General features: G+C 46.1%; 1 protein-coding gene across 5 annotated transcripts in view; it reads right to left on the reverse strand.

Moving 5' to 3' along the window:
- Positions 1 to 25,462, reverse strand: part of BDH1 (3-hydroxybutyrate dehydrogenase 1) — a 63,609-nt gene that overhangs the window by 7,203 nt on the left and 30,944 nt on the right. For all 5 annotated transcript variants that reach the window (XM_045502525.1, XM_045502526.1, XM_045502527.1 and 2 more), the window contains 4 exons: positions 23,719 to 23,845; positions 16,719 to 16,791; positions 15,988 to 16,098; positions 1,997 to 2,138 (listed from right to left, as the gene is read on the reverse strand). In XM_045502525.1, coding sequence (XP_045358481.1) covers positions 1,997 to 2,138; positions 15,988 to 16,098; positions 16,719 to 16,791; positions 23,719 to 23,845 — 453 coding nt within the window. The remainder of the gene's footprint in view (positions 1 to 1,996; positions 2,139 to 15,987; positions 16,099 to 16,718; positions 16,792 to 23,718; positions 23,846 to 25,462) is intronic.

The raw sequence follows: 25,462 nt of genomic DNA on the forward strand, positions 1-25,462 counted from the left end.
TTAGGGGCGCCTGGGTGGCTCAGTCGGCTGAGCGTCCGGCTTCGGCTCAGGTCATGATCTCATAGTTCATGAGTTCGAGCCCCGCATCAGGCTCTGTGCTGACAGCTCAGAGCCTGGAGCCTGCTTGCGATTCTGTGCCTCCCTCTCTCTCTGCTCCTCCCCCACTCATGCTCTGTCTCTCTCTCTCTCAAAAATAAATAAACATAAAAAAAAAAAAAAAGGGGGGCGCCTGGGTGGCACAGTCGGTTAAGCGTCCGACTTCAGCCAGGTCACGATCTCACGGTCTGTGAGTTCGAGCCCCGCATCGGGCTCTGGGCTGATGGCTCAGAGCCTGGAGCCTGTTTCCGATTCTGTGTCTCCCTCTCTCTCTGCCCCTCCCCCGTTCATGCTCTGTCTCTCTCTGTCCCAAAAATAAATAAACGTTGAAAAAAAAAAAATTAAAAAAAAAAAAAAAAAGGTAAATGTCTTAGATGAAGCAAGTAGCCCAGAATGCAGCACCATCACGGCTGTGTACTTCATGAATGGTGTCTCCTCCCACTTAGGTCCTCCATGAGCCGAACTGGGAGGACAGCTAAGCCCTTATGTTACAGGAACTTTCTGTACCATGTGACCTTATTAGCTACTGGCCCTCAAACTTTTTGTTCCTTCAGCTTCCAGTGCCCAGTACCCACCTTCTCTGCCAGCTGCCTCTCCCCCTCTCGTCCCCTGACTGCTTATGTTCCCAGGAGTCCCTCTGTATCCGCACCCCCACCCCCACCCCAGCCTCACCTCCCGGCCTGGACATCTGGTCTCTACCCGGACATTCCCCCAGGGTGTCCCATGGGCACTCCCCATCCCTCAATCTGCTCCTCCAGTGGGGGGCACCAGGTGACAGGAGAGGCCTCATGCCCCTCCCTCATCCCCACATGCATCCGTCACCAAGTCCAGACAGCTGTGCCTTCCCGAATCTGATCCCTCCTCATCCATAACACCCACTGCCCTTGTTCAGCACTCCCGCACTCCCTTTAAATCCACCCTCCCCACTGCCGTCACAGTTCCCAGACTGACCAGGTCAATCCCCTCAGAAAATCCCCTTCAGTGGCTCCCACAGGCCTCAAGAGAGTGGCCATGTTCCCTTGCCTGGACCCCAGGCCCTGGACGACCTCCCTCCTCAGCCCCGTTTCCTGCTCCCGCCTCCACCAGACTTGTCCCCTGGCTCGTCCCCTGGCACATGCCGTGTGCTTCTCACCATCGTTCACGCTCTCCCCTCCTCCTGGAAGGCCCTCCTGCGCTCTACCACAATCTGCTTTCAACAACCAGCTCCCCACCCCTCTGAAGACTGGGCTGTGTCCTTCTGTTGTGTGTTGCTCCCTGAGAGGGGATTTGGAAATCATCTGGGCTAGCCCCCCAATAAACTGTGAGGTCCTTGGGGACAGGACCTGTGCCTTGGTCATCTCTGTGTCCCCAGCACTTGGTCTGGCACCAGGCCCAGAGTGGGCATCCAATGAGCACTGTCTGAACGGACCTGAACCAGCACTCATCCATTCATCTCTTCTAGAGATTTAAAAAAAAATTTTTTTTTAACGTCTATTTATCTTTGAGGAAGAGAGAGAGAGAGAGAGAGACAGAACACAAGCAGGGGAGGAGCAGAGACAGAGGGAGACATAGGATCTGAAGCAGGCTCCAGGCTCCGAGCTGCCAGCACAGAGCCCGACAGAGGGCTCGAACCCACGAACCACGAGATCATGACCTGAGGCGAAGTCGGACACTTAACCAACTGAGCCACCCAGGAGCCCCATTTCTAGAGATTTTTAAACCACCTGGCTTTATTTCGCATTGCCTTATTGCATGTGTGTGTTTAATTTAACCCACTGCCTCCCACTGGGCAAGAGGAAGAGCTTAAACAACAGGGAAAGTAGGCTTTTGGCAGGACACAAGTAAATGGGGCGTAGTTTTTAGGAAAGGTGCCCTTGGGACGGCTAGTGCGCTACCCCCGCTGTCCCAAGGTGCCTCTTACCTTTCTCAGGGTCCTCCAGGCTCGAGCGGACAATCTCCACCACTTTGTCCACTTCCTCACTTTTGCAGACATTGAGCTGAACGGTTCTTAGTCGATCGCTCTTCAAGCTGTCCAGCTCCTTGACCCCATCATTTCCTTTGTCCTGAGGAGGAGAGAGGAGCTGCTTCAACAACTTCCTTCCTACCCTGCCTCCAGGATGAGGACCAGGGCCAAGGCCTTGCCAAAGCCTGGGCTTACTAACAACTGCAGGAAACGGTCTCTGGAGACCCACTGGGGCTGTTCAACCAGCAGGCGGTTCTATTCAACCCTAGTACTGATGACAAATCAGGCCAAACCAAATGCCCTAGCTCAAGCCCCCAGGAGAAAGACTCACCGGCAGGAGTCTTTCTCTAAGCAAAGGTTGCAGACTCAGTACCTGCCCCGGCCAGGCATGTGGGTATCAGATAATGGGGAGGGTGGGGACTTGGGAATGAAGCATGTGCCTTCCTCTCAACCCCTGCCAGCTGCTGCCCATGTGGGTATGTATGTAACATAGAGTTGCCAGATGCTCAGATTAGGATTTCCTAATTTTTAAAGTTTATTTTGAGAGAGAGAGTGTGCGAGAGAGGGCATGTGTGCACATGAGGGAGGGGCAGAGAGAGAGGGATGAGAGAGAACCCAAGCAGGCTCCTCACTGTCAGTGCACAGCCTGACACGGGGCTCAATCCCACGATCCCACGAACCATGAGATCATGACCTAAGCTGACACCAAGAGTCAGATGCTTAACCGACTGAGCCACCCAGGTGCCCAGGATTTCCTAATTTTTTAAGTGTCGGCAACTTACATTAAAAAAAACCAAAACAACATAGGCCAAAGCACGTCCACAGGCCATATGTGACCGGTGGGCTGCCAGTTTGTCACCTCTGTTCTAAGACAAGGGCCTGTCACCACCAAGATGGTCAGAGGCCAAAGCAGGCTCTAATTCCAGCTCAGTCACTACTCAGGCTCAGGTACTCTGGTGCATCCTTTACCAGGTGCCCAGTTTTTCCAGCTTAGAAATAAGGACATTGCCACCTGTCCTGATCTGCTCAGGTTAACAGAATGAGGAAACCATCTTTATTTAAAGCCTGCTAAACTATAAAGCGCTATGCAAATCCAGGTATTCTTAAACACGAGAAAGCAAACATTTCTTGGGCCTCCATCATGTTCTTAGCCCTGTGCTAAGAACTGGAGACACAAAAATAAGTAACTCAGCCCCTGTTGTCAAAGAGGCACCTTGTAAGGAAGGGAGCAGATGCATCAGCAAACAACACAGGCAGTATTTGCTGCATTGAAACCTTGCAAGAGGTGAGAGACTGCACAGAAGGTGGGACAGACAGGGAAGGCCTTTCAAGAGCAGTGACAGCTGAGGCCATGAACCAGAGGGGCCCTGGGGATGGGACATCTCAGGCATAAGAAAGTCCTTTTCAGGCAGAGCAGAGGCATAAGGAAATGGTTGCACATGCGGCTGGGGAGGTGGGCGGCGGTCTTCTTGGGGGCAGTGGTGAGCTGCTGGAGGGTGTGGATAAAAGCAGGCATCATTTACTGAGTGTTTACCGTGCTTCCCACTGTGCTAAGCACTTGCCGTGCATTTCTCATTAGCCCTCACATCATGAGGCCGGTTGTATTACCATATTTCATCTATTCTATAATCCACATTTTTTCCACCATAGGGATCAGCTACCATGGATGTGAAAGTCAAACACTGCCTGTTACAATTTGATTGACAGTGACTTTCTTAGTGGTGCATCAAACGGTAACGCATCTTATAAGAGGACTACATAGCTGCCAGATGCTGACGTGAGGGAGCTATCCTTCCTCCCAGCCAAGGGCTTGCCTCAGCTACAAGCAGTACTGAAGCAAACATCCTCAGCAAGGGCAAGAGTAGGAAGCACAAGGATGTCAGCATATGTCAGCGGTGAAAACTTCTCTACAAATTAGGCTGAGCCTCATTAAGTGGTCTGAACCATGAGGACCCTAACCCCAAGGCTGGACAGTCTGCACATGCATGTCAGAGGGACAAAGGAGAGAATGGCGAAGGGACTATGTCAAATGGGGCCAAAGGTGCTGGAGATAATCACTCTGGAGAGAGACTTGGGGAGAACAGGACAGTGAGGGAGCAGACTTGTCCTACGCAGCCCACAAAGCAGAAGCAAGGCCAGGAAGAAACTAAGCCCAAAACAAGAAGTGACTTTCACAGTCCACGGATGGTGTAGACTGCCCAGGAGCTCAGACAGTGAGGGTGGAGGTCATGGGGCGGAACATGGTGCAGAGAAAACCCAGGCAGGAGACAGAAGGCCAGGCTGATCCCCCCCACTCCCCACTAAGATCTCCTACACCCTGAAACAGTCACCCTCTACAGGGAGCCTCCCCTGAAAGAAGCAACATGCGTAGCCCTTCCTAGACAACACGACAGGTGTTCCATATACAGGTAGAGCTTCTGCTGCCGTTCCCACAGACGGCTCCACCAGCAAAGAACTCCCGGGATGACGCCATCTTCAGGCCTGGAGGTGGGAGGGGCTGGTGCCCACAGACACCTCTCTCTTCCCCAGACAGCACGCAGGCACCGCAAAAACACGTATCTTGTGTTCATGCAGTCTTCATGTCATGCTTCCTCGAATGCCCCTCAGAGCAGAGCCCAAGTGGTCTGAGTGTCCAAGGGGTGCTGACGCCTACTTCTGCCGGGAGAGGCACCCATGAGTCCTGTCTTCTTCCTGGGCTTTGTTAACCCTACTACCACCTTTCAGCAACTCTCAGACCCCACACCAGACCTCTCCTTGAGCCTCTAGCCAGCATTGAGCCAATGTCCCTGAAATCCCCAGGGGAGACTCCTCATCCATGTCAGGGGGCCCACATGAACTTAGTTTGGTAACAGAGCAGCTAAGAGCCTTCCCCCAGAGAAACTGGGGGTTAACCTCACTGCTCACAGCTTTGGGCTCAGCATTCAGGACCCCAGGAGAGAAACTCACCTCCTACCTTCACCTGACAGATGTCCCCAAGAGTTCTCATCACTCTGAGCAGCCTTCACATCCTGCTCCTGACAGCCACGTCAGCAGGGACACCACGACCGTCAGCTTACCTCCAGCTGTTTGGAGCTGTTTCGGCCCAAGGGCTGCAGACCAGGGCAGCTGGTCCCCTTCCAGATCCACCTGTCCTTAGTCCAAGGCCACACTGCCTGGGCTGCACTGCCTCCCTGGCTCCAAGGTTTTTGTGTCTTCGTCTTCATCTGTCCTGCTGCTCAGGGACAAGCTTTCAGTCCTGCTGTGCTGGTGCCTATGTAACTGGTTTACTAATAAACCCACTTCTTTCACTATCCCTTTATTATTTTTTTAACGTGTATTTATTTTTGAGAGACCGAGAGAGACAGAGCACGAGCAGGGCAGGAGCAGAGACAGAGACACAGAATCTGAAGCAGGCTCCCGGCTCTGAACTGTCAGCATAGAGCCCAACGCAGGGCTTGAACTCACCAACCGTGGGATCATGACCTGAGCCACAGTCGGACACTTAACCAACTGAGCCACCCAGGTGCCCCTTTCACTATCCCTTTAAATTTCATCTGTCAGCTCTCTTTCTACCCCTGGATGAAATCTCAGGCAATTCTTGTAGCGATTCCACACACCCTCAGATAGTAGAGCCTCTTTGTTTAACTTAGGGTGCCCAGCCTGGTTTGAAGACCCAAACCCTCAAACTTGTATCCAATTTAAAACCTGCCCTGACCCAGGCCTGAGGGAGTGCAGAAAACCCACGGGATGCAGGTAGGGGTGAAGATTGTCTTTCTCCCTGTTTTCTAGCTCCTCCTCACCTGTGCCTTAATCTCTGACCCTTTCTGGGGTGGGATCCAGGGGCTGGCAAATTAGGGGGCAAGACTGTAGTCTTCAGAGGCTGGTACTCCTGCTGTCTTGCTGTCCATGCCCTGGGACAGCAGGTGCACAAGAGCTGGCCCTCCCTTCTTGGGGTGCTTTTGTGGGTTCTGCAGGGATCCCTCCCCTGGACATCTCCTGTGCCTCTTCTCCCTCAGCCTCGGCTTCAGTGAGGCAGCCCTTTGGCTGGGGCCACATGGGTGCTCCTAGGAGTCTCACTGGATGGGCACCCTTATGATGACTCGGGGGAGCCCTCCCCCTTGTCCACATCAGGTCCAGGCAAGTGTGTCCTTCCGGGCAGAAGGACGGCCCTTTCCTGGTACAGCTTTCTTTGCTCTGCCTCCAGATAAGCCACTCTGGCCTCATTATTGGGGCTCTAGACTTCGGTTGGTAAATAATAAGATACCATTCTGTGGCCTCAGACTCCAGAGCATAAATGGTAAGCTCTCCAGGTAGCTTTTAAGTTTGTTTTTGTTTTTTTTTTTTGTTTTGTTTTAATGTTTATTTTTGAGAGACCGTGAGTGGGGAGGAGCAGAGAGAGGGGGGACAGAGGATCCAAAGCGGGCTCTGTGCCCAATGTGGGTCTTGAACTCACAAACTATGAGATCATGACCTGAGCCAAAGTTGGACACTCAACTGACTGAGCCACCCAGGCTCCCCGCTTTTTTTTATTTTAATTCCAATTAGTTAACATACAATGTTCTACTAGCTTCAGGTGTATATTACAGTGATTCAACACTTCCATACATCACCTGCTGGTCATCACAAGGGCACTCCTGAATCCCCATCACTTGTCCCCCCGCCCCACCCCCCACCCTGGTAACCATCAGTTTGTTCTCCATGGTTAAGAGTCTGTTTTTCCTAGTACTTTTCTTGAAGTCCACCTCATTTTACTGGAGACCAGAAGGAAAATATCACAGCACATTAACAACTCTGTCCAACCTCTCCACCTCTTCCACCTCCACTTATTACCATCTTGAGGCAGGTGACGGACTAATCGTGGCAGGAAGGTTTTACAGACTCTCAGCATGTCCCGGTAGGTGCTCTAGCACCTCAAGGCAGGAGTGAGGACGCTCAGCATGTTAAATGGGAGCAGTTAACGCACATATTAGAAACACTGAAGAGGAGCAAGCCTGGGGCGTTGTAATAATCACAGGATGGGTAGCAAGAGCAGCTCGCAAGGGAAATGGAAGAAAACCCAAGAGAGCAGGTGTCCAAAAGGCAAGAAACAATGTGTAACAAACAAGAGCGGTTTGTTAGGTCAAAGCTGCTGATGGGTTGAGTATGATACGATCCGAGAAGTGGCCAATGGATCCAGCAAAATGAGGGCTGCCGGCATCCTCGATAAAAGCTGTTCAGAGGCATCCAGCGGCCTTCCTGGTTCCCTGCCTTCTTTTCCCAGCTGGTCTCCTCTCCCTCCAGGAGGGTTCTGGCCTTCACCTACCTCAAACTACTGACAGTATCTAAGTATGCAAACTCCATCACAGGAACTCCTGTTTGTCCTTCCAGATGGCAATGAGATGCCACCTTGGCCTATCAAGCCTTCTCCCACTCCCAGAGAGAGGCAATCTGTCCCTTCTCTGATACAAGATCCACCCCCAATTCCATTTTCACCTCACACCACTCCCCCTCCCTCCCTCACTGCAGCCACAGAGGCCTCCTGCTGTTGTCTAATACACACAGGCACACACCCTGCTTGGGCTTGGGCTTGGCCATCCCTTCTTCCCCCTCAAACCTGCAAGCCTTGCTCCCTTACCCCTTATCTCCTTCCAATGTCACTTTCTCGGTAAGGACTTTCTTCCCTCTTTAAACTCAACACCTGCTCTACCAAATTCACCATCCATCTTCTTTTCCTGTTTTATTTTTCTCCGGTAAGGACTTTCTTCCCTCTTTAAACTCAACACCTGCTCTACCAAATTCACCATCCATCTTCTTTTCCTGTTTTATTTTTCTCCACAGCTTCAATATCCCATAGAAAAGCAATTTACATTTTTGTCTTCTCTATCTCCCTGTGCATCTCCCCTCCTCCACATAAGCTCCACAAGGGAGCTTACCCTCCCTGAATGGGTATATGCTGTATCTCAAAAGGAGAACATTGTTAGCTCATAGTAGGTACTCAATAAATATTTGTTGGGTGAAAGAACAAATAAACAGAGTGGTGGGGCCCAAAGTCCAATCTAGATGGGTTGGAAATAAAATGGGAAGTAAATAGGCGAAAATATCTATTACAAACAACCCTCTGGGGATGCAGAGAAATAAGGTAGTAGCAGACACAGGATATGGGGTTGTGTCAGAGAGAGAGAGTGGGTGTGTGTGTGTATGTGTGTGCATGCACATGCAACCAAATGATTCAGTAGACAGCGAGGAGTTAATGATGTAGGAGAGGAGAAACATCTCTGGAGCCAAGTCCTTGAGTTGGCCCAGGGACTGAGATAAGAGCATGTGGAGTGTTTGGGCACAGATGTAGTCAGAATCTACCATGTGGCTTAACATCGCAGAAGCAGGCTGGAAGACTGATCTCCTGTTTTCAATTCCTATAGCACTTCATCCCTGGTCTCTGGTGGCTCTGACTGCTTTCTGCTGTGCATAATTAATTCAAACCTCTAGTGACTTCTGTCTCCTCTAGCTTTTGACCAGAACAGACAGACCATGACATCAAAATAGTCAAGAAGTAGCTCCAACAGACATAATCTGGCAATGACCTTGTCCGGTATTTTGAAGAAAATACCAGTCACTATATCAGAATCACTGCCGTGGGAGTGGACGGAATAAGAGCACCCAGTCCAACCCCCTTATTACAAGTAAGGGGCTCGGGGAGGGGAAGTGCCTAGTCGTGGGCTAGTGGCTGATATGGCACTAGAATCCAAGGTCATGACTCTCTCTCAAAAGCTCCTCTTCAGCACTCAGCAGCTTCTGTCCTGCAATGTGGAGTCAGGGTGCAGCCCCTGGGTCACTGGGTAAGCCACCATAATGGCACAGGTGTTTAAGGCATGGAGAAGGAACTTCAAAGGCACAACAGGTCCTGCCAGGACCTGTTGAAGCAGGTCCACGTAATGCAGAGAACGTAGCTCCAAAGATGCCCCACCCATCATCCCCAAATCCATCCTGAAACAGGTTTTTGCATGCACTATCACAGGGAGTAGGCATTGGTATGGCTTTTGGAGGCAGCAGTTTGGCAGATTTGAATGAAACCTAAAATCTGTACACCTTTTTCTACCCAATATTTTCATATCTAGAAATTTTTCCTAAGAATGACTAATGAAAAGCATGCAAAGATATGTGTAAGACGATTCACTGTGGCTTTGATTTTAATAGCAGAAGTCACAAATAATGTGACACATATGTTTTAGTTACTCTGGGGCAAGAGACTGCAGTAAAAACACTTCCCTTTTTTATATCATCCACTTCTGTCTGGTTTGAATCTATTATAAATATGTATTACTTTCATAATTCAAAAGAAGGAAAAATTAAAAAGACAAATAAACCCTCTCTGATTTGTGCCAGCACCATACTGTCTTGACGATTACAGCTTTGTAATACAGCTTGAAGTCTGGAAACCCTCTCTGATTTCGAAATATGTTCAAACCGTGGCCATGCAAATTACTGTATTATTTGTGTTTGTTTATCTTATTGAACATTTACATTGGACAGTATTGTTTTCACAGATATTAAACCTACTATAAAAAAATTCCTTCTCTGGATTCTTACTGCCTTCAAAATAAAGAAAAATATCTCATCTACTGAGAAGAGGCAGCAAATTATTCTAAATACCCATTCTTCCCTTCTTCTATAGCAGTAGAACCCCTAACTTTAAGCAGGGTACATACTATCTCAGAATATGGACTACATTTCCCAGCCTCCCTAGCAGCTAGGTAAGGTCATGTGACTAAGTTCTGGCCAATAGTGAGCGTGAAGGTTGCTAAATGGCAACTTCTGGGTCACTCATGCCTTTAAATACCAGGGCAGAACTCACAACAGAAGAAATGCAAATTAAAACTGTACTGGGATATATTTCTCACCTATCAGATTGGCAAAAATCAACAGCTTAAAGTACATGGGGTGCCTGGATGGCTCAGTTTGTTGAGAGTCCAATTCTTGATTTCAGCTGGGGTCATGATCTGATTTGAGCCCCGTGTCAGGCTCTGCACTGACAGTGAGGAGCCTGTTCGGGATCCCTCTCTCTCTGCCCCTCCCTTGCTTGCACTCTCTCTCTCTCTCAAAATAAATAAAAGAAACTTCAAGTACACTGTCGGTGAAATTGTGTGGAAACAGACCCTCTCATACATTACTGGTGGGAATGTAAAGTTACACGGCCCCTATGATGACAAATGTGGAGATATCTTTAAAAAACAATGACATATTTTATTAACTCTTGACATAAGGGTAATCTCATTCCTAAGAATTTACCCTAAGATAAACCCCCAACAAATACAAAAATACACATGCATGAAGTTATTCATTGTGGCATTATTTACAATTGCAAGATATTGAAAAATATTCTAAATGTTCATATATAGGAGATTGGTGGGGTAAACTATGGTCCAACCACACAGTGGAGTACTACAATGTTGTTTAAAAAAAAAAGTTAGGAAGATCTCTATGAACTCACATGGAGTGATTTCTGAGATATTATAAAGTTTTTTTTTTTCTAAAAAAAAAAAACTCAAAAAGGTCCATGCAGGATACAAACATTTGTGTGGGAAGGGGAAAATGAAAGAATGGGGTGGGAAAGATAGGAGGTAGAAGACTAACACTACTTTGAATATATTTTTAATATAATTTGATGTTAGAACCTTAATGTTTTACATATTCCAAAATTAACAAGAATGAAAGGAACAAAATACAAATAAGTGAATCAAACTACATTTAAAATAAAATAATGACAAAGAAAATAAAAAATTAATCCAAGTAACATTCATTCATTTATTTTTTTTAATGTTTATTCATTCTTTGAGAGAGAGAGAGAATGACCAGGGGAGGGGCAGAGAGAGGGAGACACAGAATCCGAAGCAGGTTCCAGGCTCTGAGCTGTCAGCACAGAGCCTGGCATGGGGCTTGAACCCATGAACCACGAGATCATGACCTGAGCCCAAGTCGGATGCTTAACCGGCTGAGCCACCCAGGAGCCCCTCATTCACTCATTTATAATGAAGATCCTAATAGTTCCCATTAGGGCTCTACTGTCATTTAGTTTCCGATTTCTCTGTTGTTGGTCATTTAGGTTATTCCCAAGTTTTTATTATTACAAATAGTACTTCGATTATGGTCTTCATAGATAAATCTTTGGCTATATTTCTTATCATTTCTTTATGACTGTTTTCTTGGATGCTGTCCAAGTAACTTTTTTTTTTCCTGGTCCATGTAACTTCTAAACACAGTTAATACATAAAAACACTTCAAAGAAATCTTAAGCTCTACTGCAGTAGACCTCCCTTCAGGACAATCTGCTGCAGGAGCAGTTGACTGAAGGTCTCTGGCTGCCTCATCTTCAGATCCACTGTAGCATGAATGCCATGGCCACGGCCATGCTGGCCTGAGCTGCTCTCGGCCAGTTACCCAGCATGGCAGGAATACTGGGCCATTCCTGGTATACTTTACTTGGAGACGCCTAATCGTCCCAAATGAGACTCTCGGACTGGACCACAGTCAGAAATTCTGCCTACCTAACCCTCCTTCCTTCCCACTGTTTTTCACAGAATGGCACCACAATCTGAAGGATTTTCCTGCCTTTTCCTGCCCTATTCCCCTTTAGCCATTACAGGCACTTCCCAAATCAATCTCTTGCACATCTTATCCTATTGTGGCATCTGCTTCTTGGAGGAACTGAGCTGACACAACTTAGTAGGTTTTTGTTTGTAATGGTATGAATGTAGTATTCTGAAGCAATTGTGTGTGTATTATAGTATTAACCAAATGAGTAAATATATTGATATAGTTGGGGATTAAGGTTCAAACTGCAGAAAAAGGAAGACAGAAATATGGGGGGCACCTGGGTGGCTCAGTCAGTTAAGCATCCAACTTTGGTTCAGGTCATGATCTCACAGTTCATGGGTTTGAGCCCTGAGCCGGGCTTTGTGCTGACAGCCCAGAGCCTGGAGCCTGCTTCAGATTCTGTCTCCCTCTCTCTCTGCCCCTTCCCTGCTCGTGCTCTCTCTCTCTCTCAAAAATAAATAAACATTTTTAAAAATTAAAAAAAAAAGAAATATGGAATGAGGGAAGCAAAGAAGAATGCTGTAGTGTTGAACTAGAATAGAAGGTTAGTATAACCTCATGAATTATACGTGCGTGAATGTGTGTGTGTGCGTGTGTGTGTGTGTGTGTGTGTGTGTGTGTGTGTGTGTGATATTTATAGGAAATGTAGATAGGAGATAGTTATAAATATATACAGTGTGTGCATGTGTATGTATATGTGTGTGTGATTATTTATACATCTTCTAGTTCTGTCCACTGAGAGAGACAAAGAACACAGCTGTTGGTTTCTAAATTCTGTTAAAAGGAATCTGGTAAAAACATTTCTACACAGAGAGATGTATATGAATGTTTATAGCTGCATAATTCATAATGGCCAAAAAATCCAAACATACCACCCAAATATCCATCAACTAGTGAATTAATTTTTTTAAATGCGGTACACCCATACAATAGAATACTATCCAGCAATAAGAAGAAGAAAACTGCTGATACATTCTACAACAAGGAGAACCTCAAAAACATTATGCTGAGTGAAAGAAGCCTGGCATAAAAGCCCATGCACTGTATGATTCCATACGTGAGCAGTCCAAAAAGGGAAAATCTGAAGAGACAGAAATCAGTGCTGTCTAGGACTAGAGAAAGGTGTGGGAATTAAGTGAAAATGGACAGGAGGGAAATGTCTAAGTGATGGAAATGTTCTAAAAGTGGATTGTGATGAGGTTGTACAACTCTGCAAATCAGGAGAACTGTCCCTGATTACTGTTGCAGCCTCATGTCCCAATGCTTCCCTTCATACGCCCCCAAACTCCACTTGAGGAATTTCAAAGGATCCTCAGTTTCTATCCAGAACAGCATCGTTCAGTCTCCACCTGGGACAGCATTATTCATCCTCCATAGCCCAGAACAAATGTCACCTCTGCCGTGATGCCAGAATCAATCCCTTCCTTCCATGCAATCTCATGAAACACTCTTTGCACAACCCTGAGAGCCCTCTTTGCTCTAACTCTTCCAGCTGTGTCTGTGCATGGCTGTCCCCTTACCACTGGACAGTGAGCTCCTCAGATGCAGGGACCAGGTCTCATTCCTCTAGAGAACCTATCAGGGCGTCAGGCACATCATTGGCATTTGGCAAATGAATGAATAAATGAACGAATGAACAAAGCCATGAAGAGCAAGTGAGAATGAAGTGAATAGAAAAGGTATGGTCTGTTTTAAGCAACAGATGAACCAGTTGTTAGGAAAGCAATTAAAAAACAACTGCAAATCTTGGCCCATAGCACTGGTACTGGTATGAAATACTCAGCTTGAAGGAGGATTCTGGGAAGATGGTAGAGTAGGAAGCACCAGGAATCTCTCCCCGCCCCCCTGCCCCAGACAAGTGTACTGGCAGAATCTGTCTGAAGTAACTATTTTGGAACTCTGGAGTCTGTCAAAGAAATGAAAGGCATCCAAGTTGGAAAGGAAGAAGTAAAATTGTTTTCAGATAACATGATCTTATACATAGAAAACCCTATAGATTCCCTGAAGAACTTACTGGAACTAAAAAACGAATTTTTTTTTTTTTAACGTTTATTTATTTTTGAGACAGAGAGAGACAGAGCATGAATGCGGGAGGGTCAGAGAGAGGGAGACACAGAATCCGAAACAGGCTCCAGGCTCTGAGCTGTCAGCACAGAGCCCGACGCGGGGCTCGAACTCACGGGCTGTGAGATCGTGACCTGAGCCGAAGTCGGCCGCTTAACCGACTGAGCCACCCAGGCGCCCCTAAAAAACGAATTTAGCAAAGTAGCAGGATACAAAGTGAACACACAAAAATCAGTTGCATTTCTGTACACAATGAACGATCTGAAAAGGAAATCACAAAAACAATTCCATTTACAACAGCATCAAAAAGAATAACATATTTAGGAATTAACTTAACCAAGGAGGTGAGAGATTTGGACAACGAAAACTGTGAAACATTTCTGAAAGAAACTAAAGAAGGTATAAATAAATGGAAACACATCCCACATTCATGGATCAGAAGACTTAATATTGTTAAACTGCAGATACTACCAAAAGCAATCTCCAGATTTAATCCAATACCTGTAAAAATCTTAGTGATGTTTTTTGCAGAAAAACACAACTTAAAATTCACATGAAGTCTCAAGGGACCCCAAAAAGCTAAAACAATCTTGAAAAAGAAGAACAAACCTGGATGATACAGACTTACTGATGTCAAAACTTACTACAAAGCTACATTAGTCAAAACAGTCTAGTACTGGCATAAAGACAGACAGATGAAACAACAGAATAGAAGAAAGAGCCCAGAAATAAATCTTCACGTGTACGGTCAAATGGCTTTTGCAAGGGTGCCAAGACCACTCAATGAAAAAAAAGATGGTGCTGGAAAACTGGAAATGCACATGCAAAAGAAATAAGGTGGATCCTTATCTAATACCATATACAAATATTAATTCAAAATAGACCAAAGATCTAAATGTAACACCCCAAAGTGTTACAAAGTAAAAGGCTTAGAGAAACACAAGACAAAACCACCCTAACTTTGGGTTTGGCTATGATTTCTTGGATATGACATCAAAGGCACAGGTAACAGAAGAAAAACTTGGCATAACATTTTTTTAATCTTGTATATTAAGAGACACTACCCATGGAGTAAAAAAACAACTCACAGAATAGGAGACAATATTTACAAATCATTTATATAATAAGGATTCAACATCTAGAATATATAAGTCCTAAAATTCAACAACAATAACAAAAAACAAATGACCCAGTTTAAAACCGGGTGAAGGACTTGAATAGACATTTCTCCACAGAAGATAATGAATGGCCAATAAACACATGAAAAGATGCGCAACGTCACCAATCATCAGGGAAATGCAAATCGAAACTACAATGAGATATCACCTCACAGGCATTAAGATGGCTGCTATAAAACATCAGCCACAGAAAACAAATATCGGTGAGGCTGTGGAAAAATTGGAACTGTTGACACCATTGGTGAGAATGTAAAATAGTGTAGCCACTGTGGAAAGCAGTTCATTTAAAATAGAACTACCTCACTTAACAATAGAACTACCATATGGGGCGCCGGGGTAGCTCCGTCAGTTAAGCATCCAACTGGGGCTCAGGTCATGATCTCACGGTTCCTGAGGTTGAGCCCCACACCAGGCTGTCTGCTTTCAGCACAGAGCCTGGTTCGGATCCTCTGTCTCCCTCTCTCTCTCTCTGCCCCTCCCCTGCTCTCTCTCTTTTTCTCTCCCTCATAAGTAAATAAACACTTAAAAATAAATAGAACTACCATATGGTCTAGCAATTCTACTTCTGGTATACACGGACAAGAATTGAAAGCAGGGTCTCAAAGAGACATCTGTACACCCATGTTCACAATAGCTAAAACTTGGAAGCAACACAAGTAAGTGTTCAACAGCAGACGAATGGATAAGCGAAATGTGACATATACATACAATGGCATATTATTCAGCCTTAAAAAGGAAAGATATTCTGTAATATGCTACAATACGGACAAACTTTGAGGACATTATGCCTGGTGAAATAAGCCAGTCGCCATAAACAAATACTGTAAAAGTCCACTTATATGAGGTACTTAGAGTAGCCAAATTCATAAAGACAGAAATTGTAATGATGATTGCCAAGGGGTGGAGCGGGGGGCGCGGATGGACAGTTATTGTTATTGGGTATAGAGGTTCAGTTTTACAAGATGAAAAGTGTTATGGGGATGGATGGGGGTAATTTCTGTACATCAATGTGAATATATTTAATACCACTGAAGAAGAGTACACTTAAAAACGGTTAAGACAGTAAATTTTATGCATATTTTACTACAATTTTAAAAATGCTACAAAACAATAAGTATGTGTAAAGGACAATGGTGACAAAGATGACCCATCTCTTACCTTCATCAAGCAGCCAGCAAACACAAGGAAGCCTCTTGAATGCAGATGTTTGGCCAACGAGAACCCAAATCCCGAGTCACAGCCTGTGACCAGGACAGCTTTGCTGCCAACCTGTTTTAGAAGGTCATACCCCACATTAGGAACCCAAGATCCTATGAGCATAGTGATCAAGCCTCTTCTGGGCAGTAACGATTAGTGCTTCCTGAGTGAGCCGGTCCTGGCCCTGCCCACCCGCCTCTAGCTTTCTAGAGAAGCACCATGGTATAGTGGGAAATGCTTGGACTCAGAATCAGACCAGGTTCTAACCTTTCTGGCATCAGTTCCCTAATCTATAATCCCCAACACCACCATCCCCATCATTATGGTATATTGATCGTTTCTTACCATATGCAAGGCACTGTGCACACATTTTTCTTATTTAATCCCCATAGTAACTCCATACTGTATGATTATTATACTACGTCGCAAGTGAGGAAATAGATATTTTCTAAATGCCCAAGGTAGTTAGTTAGCGGTAGAGCTGGAACTGAAACCAGGAATGAGAGATTCCAGAGTCTAAACTCAACCCCTAACTTCATTCGATGGGGGTAAAGAGGGCAGTTAAGAGAGTGGAAAGTGGTTCCAGCTGTCTCAGAAGCACTGAGGCCCTGCTCTGAGGGTGGCCTGGGACTGGGGGTCGGAAGGGAAGGGCTCTGACCACCTGGCTGGTTTTCAGCTGGGCTGCCACTCACCGGGTTCACCTCATCAGAGTAAGTGCGCAGGCTGACAGGGACAGGGGAGGCGGAGTAAAGCAGCAGCATGCGTCTGCAAGAGAGAAGGAAACCATGAGTAAAGTCTGTGGTCACACCTGGCCCTGTTCCTGGGTACCAGTGAGCACCCCACTGCTCCCCACCCGAAGCCCCTGAGGACAATCTGCTGGTACTAGTGAGGAAGAGGACCTTTTTCCTCCGCGATTGCTAGGCTGGGACAAAGTAAGCCAGCAGTTTGCAGTGGCCATTTTTGCCACTGTGTAAGGAATGGAATCGTCCTCCAGTAATGCAGCTTTGTTAACAAAGCCTTTTGCAAATTCAATGTCTTAACCCTTAGGTGTTACGCTGCTTCCTGATAGCTATTTTTCAATTAAACTTTTGTTTTTGAAATAATTGTAGATTCACATGCAGTTAAAAAATAACACAGAGAGATGTCCTGTAACCCTTTACCCAATTTCCCCCAATGGCAACATTTTGCAAAACTATATAGCACAATATCACAATCAGGATATTGACATACAGTGAAAATACAGAAGATTTCCATCACCACAAGGATCCCTCATGTTACCCTTTTATAGCCACACCCACTTCTCTCCCACCTCATAGACCCTTTAACCACTAATCTGTTCTCCATTGCTACAATTTTGTCATTTCAAGAATGTTATATAAATGGAGTCACACCGTATATATAACCTTTTAGGATTGCTTTTTTCACTGAACATAATTCTCTGGAGATTCATCCAGATTGTTGCATGTATCAATATTCTTTTTTTATTGCTACATTGTATTTCATGGCATGGGTATACCACAGTTTAACCATTCAACTATTTTTGTTTGTTTTTGTTTTTAAGTAGGCTCCACATCCAACATGGGGCTGGAAATCACCACCCTGAGATCAAGAGTTGTATGCTCTACTGACTGAACCAGCCAAGTGCCCCTGACCATTCAACTATTAAAGGGCATCCAGAATGTTTCCAGTTTGGAGTTATTACAAATAAAGCTGCTATGAACATTCCTGTACAAGTTTTTGTGCAAATCTATTTTTCTCTTGGGTAAATGCCCAGGAGAGCAATTGTTGGGTCATATGGCAGTTGCATGTTTAGTTTTTAAGAAACCTTCAAACTGTTTTGCAAAGTGGCTGAAGCCTTCTACGTTACAGCAGCAGTGGATGAGTGATCCAGTTTCTCCATATTCTCGCCAGCATTTGGTGGTCTCGCCACTTTTATTTTAGCCATGCTGATGACTAAAAAAGATAATCTCACTGTTTCTAATTTGCATTTCTCAAATGGCTAATGATGTTGAACATCTTTTCATGTACTTATTTGCCATCTGTATATGTATTTTGGTAAGATGTCTCTTCATGTCTTTTGTCTATATTCTTTTTTTAAGATTTTATTTATTTTTTTATTAAAAATTTTTTAACGTTTATTTTTGAGAGACAGAGAGAGAGTACAAGCTGGGGTTGGGGGAGCAGAGAGAGAGGGAGACACAGAATCTGAAGCAGGCTCCAGGCCTCTGAGCTATCAGCACAGAGCCCGACGCAGGGCTTGAACTCACCAACCGTGAGATCATGACCTGAGCTGAAGTCAGTGCTTGACTGACTGAGCCACCCAGGCACCCCAAGATTTTAAGTTACCTCCACACCCAACATGGGGCTTGAACTCACAACACCGAGATCAAGAGTCGCACGCTCCTCTGATTCAGCCAGCCAACGGCCCCACTATTGAGTTTTGAGAGTTTGTTACATGTTTTAGACGCTAGTTCTCTGTCACATATATAGTATGCAAATATTTTCTCCTATCCTGGAAGTTGTCTCTTCATCCTCTTCACAGGCTCTTTCGCAGAGGGAACGTGTTTCAGTTTGATGAGGTCTGACATCAGTTTTTCCTTTTATGGGTAATGCTTTTGGTGTCAAGTTCTGGAACTCTGTCTACCCCAGAACCCAAAGATTTTCTCCTGTTTTTTTTCTAAGAGTGTGATAGTTTTGTGTTTTACATTTTAAGTCCATGATCCATTTTGAGTTAACTTTTGTATACAATGTGAGACTTAGGTCAAAGTGCTTTTTTTTTGCCTAAGCATGTCCAATTGCTCCAGAACCATTTTTTGAAAATGTTGTCTTTTCTGCATTGGATTGCTTTTGCACCTTTGTCAAATATCAGTTTGGCATATTTGGGTGGGTCTATTTCTGGACTCTCTTTTCTGTTTCATTGAGCTATGTGCTCCCATCTTTTCTTTTTCAAAACTGTTTTTGCTATCCTATTTTCCTTGCCTATTCATACAACTTCTAGAACAATCTTATCCTTATCTACAAAAATCTGGCCAGGATTTTTATACAAATTGTGCTAAGCTTGTATATCAATTTGAGGGAAATTGACATTTTTACTTTTTTTGATTCTTCGACCCCTGAACATAGTATGGGTTTATTTAGATTGTTGATTTCTTTCATCAGCACTGTATAGTTTCCTGCATACAAGTCCTGTACATGGTTTATACTTCAGTAGCTCATTTTTTTGAGTTTTTTAAATGGTATTGTTTTAAATTTTGATATCCACAGTTCATTGCTAGGATATAAAAATACACTTTATTTATATTCTTTTATTTTGTGTGCTATCATGATTCCTGAAAGAAACCTATTTTTTCATGGTTCATATTTTTGTGTATTACTGAATTCTATTTGCTAATATTTTAAGAATTTTTGCATCTGTATGCATGAGGGATATTGGTCTGTGGTTCTTTTTTTTTTTTTTTTTTTTTTTTAATGTTTATTTATTTTGAGAGACACAGGGACGGGGGAGGGGCAGAGAGAGCGGAGAGAGAGAGAATCCCAAGCAGGCTCCGCACTGTCAGTGTGGAGCCCGACGCAGGGCTCGATCTCACACACTCTGAGATCATGACCTCGGCCAAAATCGAGAGTCAGATGCTCAACCAACGGAGCCACCCAGGCACCCCCTCTTTTTCTGTACAGTATTTGTCGAGTTTGGAATCAGGGTAATACTACCTTCATAAAGTGCAAAGTGTTCGCCCTGGGTAGGGATTGAGTTCCGGCTCCCTACGAGGTCTCCACTCATACTCCCTGCCTGGGAGGGGTCGGGGTGTCTCACTACTGCTCCCCACGTGCACGGGAGTGTGGTCTCACTACTGCTGAGAGGTTGGCAAAGTCCTGACTCCCACCCACACAGGCAGGGTGCCTGATTACTGCTGGGTGAGAACAAAAGTCCTGGCCCCTCGTTGGCTTTCTCGGACACTACCCCTGATGGAGGGAGTGCGGTACCTCACTACAGCCTGGTGAAGGTGGAGGTGCAGGCTCAACACCTCGCCATCGGGGGGGGGGGGGGGGGGGGTAGGCCACAGCTTTTTTCTGTGGTGGCTGCCTAGAGTGCAGTGATTATTGTCCACCGTTTCCTGCCTTGTCCACCGTCTTTTGGCTAAAGAGACCAAGCTTTTGCTGGGGTTTTTTGTGCCTAGGCTCACTGGCATTTTTGGGTCACCAGCCTCTTCAGCTCCAAGTGTGGGATAGATGAAGGGGAAAGAAAACCTAGAGAGCTCATCACTGTGTTGTTTCTTAGTCCCCGAGGTCCCTAGCTGATCTGCCTTCTTCTCTCCATCTTCTAGAATCTTGCTATGCTTGCTTTACATAATACCCGGGGGGTTTAGTCGTACCTTTTGGAAGCCAATAGAGAAAAGTACATCTACTCCATCTTTCCAGAAGGAGAAGTGCAGTTAGTTTTTAAACGAATATTAAACCAGAAATGATAAATGGAGGTGGTGGAGGCAAGTGAGCAGCTGGTAACAGGGGAGAGAAGGTAGGAGATAGACTTGTACTGTTTTCTACCATTTGAATTTTGTACTCTGTTAATATATTATCTACTCAAAACAAAGTTTTTTAGATATTCATAAAAATGTGTTATCCAACATTCTTCAAGAACAATGAGTTCACTAGCCAGAAACAAGGGTCCAGTAGAAAATCTGCCAGAGTAAACTCCTGTCCTTTTGAACTGTCATAGAAGAGTCTCCTAGTACATGCTGGTCTCATGAGCAGAATGGTACAGTTAGAATGCTCAAAGGTAGTTAAATGATGTTATCCAAAGAGAATCACTGTTTTTCCAAGACCCCAGAGGTTAATCTGCAAAAAAAGAACAAGGTGTCCGTCTGGACCAGATTATATGTGTCCCCCTCCTGCAAGTTCCTTTGTACTACTTGATACTTTGAGAAGTAACAGAAAGGTCACAGCAAGAGAAAGAACTTATTTCAAACGGACTTGCCGCCAGATTTTTTCTCATCTACTTCCGCATTCTCAAATATATTCGGACCCAGACTTGACTCTCTCTGGGTGTAGTGTAGCAGGCTGTACCGCCCAGACCCAGCTGTCAGTGGTGTATTTCTTCCTCTCTACCCAGCACAAGGCTCCATCCCTCCACACTCACCTCCCAAGAGGCACAACCTTGACAAGGTGGGGGAGTGGGGCCAAGATTAGCATGCGGAAGCTCCAGCAACATGAGGGTACCCTCCTGGGGACTGCGTGGCTTCTCAGCCTTTCCCCCTTGGCCATTGCTGGGATCGCCTGGTCCTGCTCCTATTCTCTCACTGGGAGGCTCCTGTAGCTGCTGTGGGTCCCTAGCTTGGGGCTACTGCTCAATTTGAGGGTTCTTGGGCCTGGAAAGGCCTTAACACCTCAATTCTTTAACTTTAGTTGACAAGCACCTGGGGAGCTTGTTACAATGCAGACTCCCAGGCCCCTCCCATTGACCTTCTGATTCAGCAGGAAGGGGCGGCAGCAAACTGAGGGTCACCCAAACCCCTTACTCCATCATCTATGCCAGTCTCACAGGCGGTTCGAGTTCAACTCGGGACAGTCAGTAAACTTTCTGAGGGGTAGAATCCCAAAGAGGTAGCAGCCAGATTCAGAGGAGAAGAGCTGGCTGGCTGCTGTCCTAACCTACCAGTGCCATTAGATGGGGCAGGAACTTCCCCGAGGGCCTGTGGGAGAAGCCCCTGGTCCCCAGAGCACTGTCATCTGGGAACTTGCCAGGCCACATTTGAGATGCCACCCCATGCTGGCCAGGGCATTAATCCTGGCTTCTTTTCCATCTTACCAGTCTGTGTCTCTATCCCTTTTGTTCCTCCATCATGAATCAGCCACAATGACCGGTAACCCAGCTTTCTGCTGAGAGGAGTCATGACTAAGTGATTTGACAGGCTGATCATAACAAGGTGGAGTCTAGGAGGGACAAATGTCAGGGACACAATGCAGCTTGGGAGAAATATGGCCTCACACAGCAGCATATGTGAAAACATAGTAGTCTGCTCAACCATGAATCACAAGCGATGTGACTGCCAAAAGAATCTAACGTGAGCCAAGGCTGGAAAGGATAAAGAAGCCCTTCTCCACTCTGCCTGGGTCAGGCTATCCTGGAATATTACACGTCATGCCCAGGCAGGCAGTGCTGAGCACTGGAGTTAAGCCAACCGGTATGTATAACCAGGATCCAGGAGGTGGTGTCCAGGAGGTGGGGAACGCACCAGTAAGTCACCTCTCCTGGGGCAGGGCAGGTCATCAGGTCACTGTCCTTCAAAAGAGCCAGGCTCCATTCTCTCTTCAATGGGATGCTGCCTTTGTGGGAAGGGCCATTTTATACCCCTCTTCCTCCTCCTCCTTCTTTCAGAGACAGCACGTGTGCATGAGCAGGGGAAGGGGCAGAGGGAGCAAGAGAGACTCTTAAGCAGGCTCCACTCTCGGCACGGAGTGCAACGTGGGGCTCAATCCTACAACCCTGGGATCATGACCCGGGCCGAAATCAAGAGGCAGATGCTCAGCCAACTGTGCCACCCAGATGCCCCTATACTCTTCTTATATGAGGTCTTCTGCTAGTTGAAGCCCATCTCCAACCAAGCTTCTGTAGCCCAAAGAAATGCCTTTAAGAAAATGGTGCTAAAAGCCTAAATGCATGTTCTTCTAGACAGACATATTAATCAGTATAGAAAATATCCATCAATTTTCTAGCTGCTGAGACTTTGAATTTAACCTGACACCTAATTTCTCTCCTTTCAAATATAAAGGAACAGAACATATTATTTTTTCCTTGCCTCTGTGCTGCAAAAGACAAAAATGAGGTAACAGAGCACTCTGAACCCCCTTGGAAAAGGCAATTCCAGAAGTTCTCGAAGAAGAGCTGCTTGTTTAATTTGTACTTAATGCTTTCTCTAAATCACACAAACAGTTCAGTGAAGCCTCAGGACATTTTAGTTAACTGGTTCCATGTATAAGATTTAAAAAGAGCAATTATCCAGGAGATCAAAGTATTGGGACACATCAACGTTCTATGTCTCCATAGACATAAACATTCTATGTTCCAAGAGGGGCATCACCTCACTTAGGTAGGACTCTTCCAGACATACACATCTGAGTGTAAATATGCCAAAACATCACACAAACGCAAACTGACAGGCATTCTTCCAAAGTGTCAAGGTCATGAACAACAAAAACTGAGGAACTATCCCTAGTAGGAAGAGACTGAGGAGACATGACAACTAAATGCACTGTGGGACCCTGGTTTGTACCTGGGACCAGGAAAAGGTCCGTTTGTAGGCTATTTGGTAAAATTTGAATCAGGTCTCTAGATCAGTCCATCATATCACATCAGTAGTAATTTCCTGGTTTTGCTGATTGCACAATGCAAGGGAAGTTAGGTGAAAGACACAGGAACCCTTTGTACTAATTTTGCAAGCTTTGTATAAGGGTAGTTATTTCAAAATAAAAAAGTTGAAGAGAATAAAGCAGTGTTGAAAGATATTCTTCTGTGCCCGGTGAAAGTCTTTGTCTGTTGCAGACACCTTTGGGTTTCCTTTGCTGGTAGACAGCAGGGGCTGGCCGACATCTTTGAGGGTCAGGCCTTAACACCTCCTGCATCATCCGTATGTGAAGAGCTCTGTTTCGCCTAGAAGGTGTGACCCTCGAGGGCACCTCCATCTTTTAATTTCTTACCTTGTTCCCTTTTCTCTATCACACAAACTCAGGGTTTTCCCTGGGAGTTGTGACAGGGGTCTGAAGAGGCGGGCAGTCAGCATTATGGCCACAAGAGGTAGAATAGTCAGCCTCCTCCCGGGGGGTTCTGAAATGCAAAATGTATACTCAGCATTGCCTTGTTGCCTTCCCGCGTTTACCTTTCAGGGGCTTAGATGCGAGTGGCCATTTTCACTCCAGGTTGTGAGAGTCCCAACTGGGCCTGTCTGTCTGGCCCCGGTCTGCTCAGGGCACCAGACAGTGTCCTCCTGCACTGCCTACATCAAGCTGCAGCTTCATAGGATAGAAAGGGTCAGGAGGCTGGGTTCTGGTTCTGGTTCTGGCTGTGCCACCAACTCCTTGGGCAACCCTGGGCAAGCCACCACCCATTCGTAACATGAGAAAGATGGACCAGGCCAGTGATCCTAAAACCAAGCTAAGTAGCAACCGCAGGAAGGACCTGGGGACCTACCCCCTTGGGGATTCCAACTCCATGAGTCCCATTCTCCTGTCTGTGTTCCCCACAACCTGCCGATCACCAATCTGTGGTGACCCAGGACACCAGCCTGCACTCTGTTTGGTCCCGTGCTTCCACAGGCAGCTCTTCCAGCCCATGGCACGTATCACCGGACTCAACTCTCCACCTCTCTCCCCCACCCCACCAAAAACAGGGTCTGGCTCTGAGCCTCAATTCCTCAGTAGCTCTCAGCGCATGGAGACTAGAGCTAGAAAATGAGACACACTTCCATCGACCTAAATTAAAACACATACACACCCAGTCTCTCCCACCACCTTCTTCTGAAGTCAAATCAACCTTTTCGCAACAAGCCCATGTACCACGTGGTGTCACCTTAAGACTACTCATCGACAAAACACCATACGCATGTCATGCACATCATGACCAGTTGTGCATTATTAACAGTTGACTGCTGTGTGCATTAGTTGCCCTCCCGTTCTGGCTAACAGTGAGTCCTCCTGGCCCAAAGGAAGGAAGGGAGGCTAGGAGGGAGCTGAGCAAGGCAACGACAGCTGGAGGAGCTGTGGGTCTTTTCCTGGTGAACCTCTCTAGCCCCTCCTTTGCACACCTGCCTGGGATTAGACCATTCTTATCAGGAATGAGGTTCTGCCTAGGAGGCAGCTCCTCCCTGGCCTTTTGCTGCCACCCAAAACTAACTGAGTACCAGCCACCTGGGTCACTAGGTCTGTAATAAATTCATTACCTGGCCAGCCACTGCGCTGTTCACTGCCGCAGCAGGTAGAGGTATCTAATCTGCTTAACCCTCGAGAATAGAAAGCACGTAGGGATCCCCTGGCTTGCGTGATCTTTCCCGGACACTGCAGCAGACTCTTGCTCCCACTCTGGCCCCTGCTCACCGCACTCTATTCTCAGCACTGCAGCCAGAAAGATCTTTATAACACAGTCAAGTTATGTGACTCCTTTGCCTAAAAGCCTCTCCATGCCTGTTGGAGTAGACCTCTGCCTCCCTTCCTAACCTTGTCTGGTACCACCCTCCCCTCTGCTCACTGCTCTGCAGCCACACTGGCCTTCTGAAAGTTTCTCATGTGTGCCAAGCTCCTTCCTGCCTCAGGACCCTGGCCTTTGCTCCTCCCTCACTCTAGATGGCTGAGTCCTTCTGACCCTTGGGACATCAGAGAGGCTGTCTGTGATCCCCTATGCAGTACACAGAGGTTACTCTCTGTAAGATCACTCTTTAATCCGAAATCA

This window comes from Leopardus geoffroyi, chromosome C2, assembly GCF_018350155.1.
Source record: "Leopardus geoffroyi isolate Oge1 chromosome C2, O.geoffroyi_Oge1_pat1.0, whole genome shotgun sequence".
Classification (NCBI taxonomy): Eukaryota; Metazoa; Chordata; class Mammalia; order Carnivora; family Felidae; genus Leopardus; species Leopardus geoffroyi.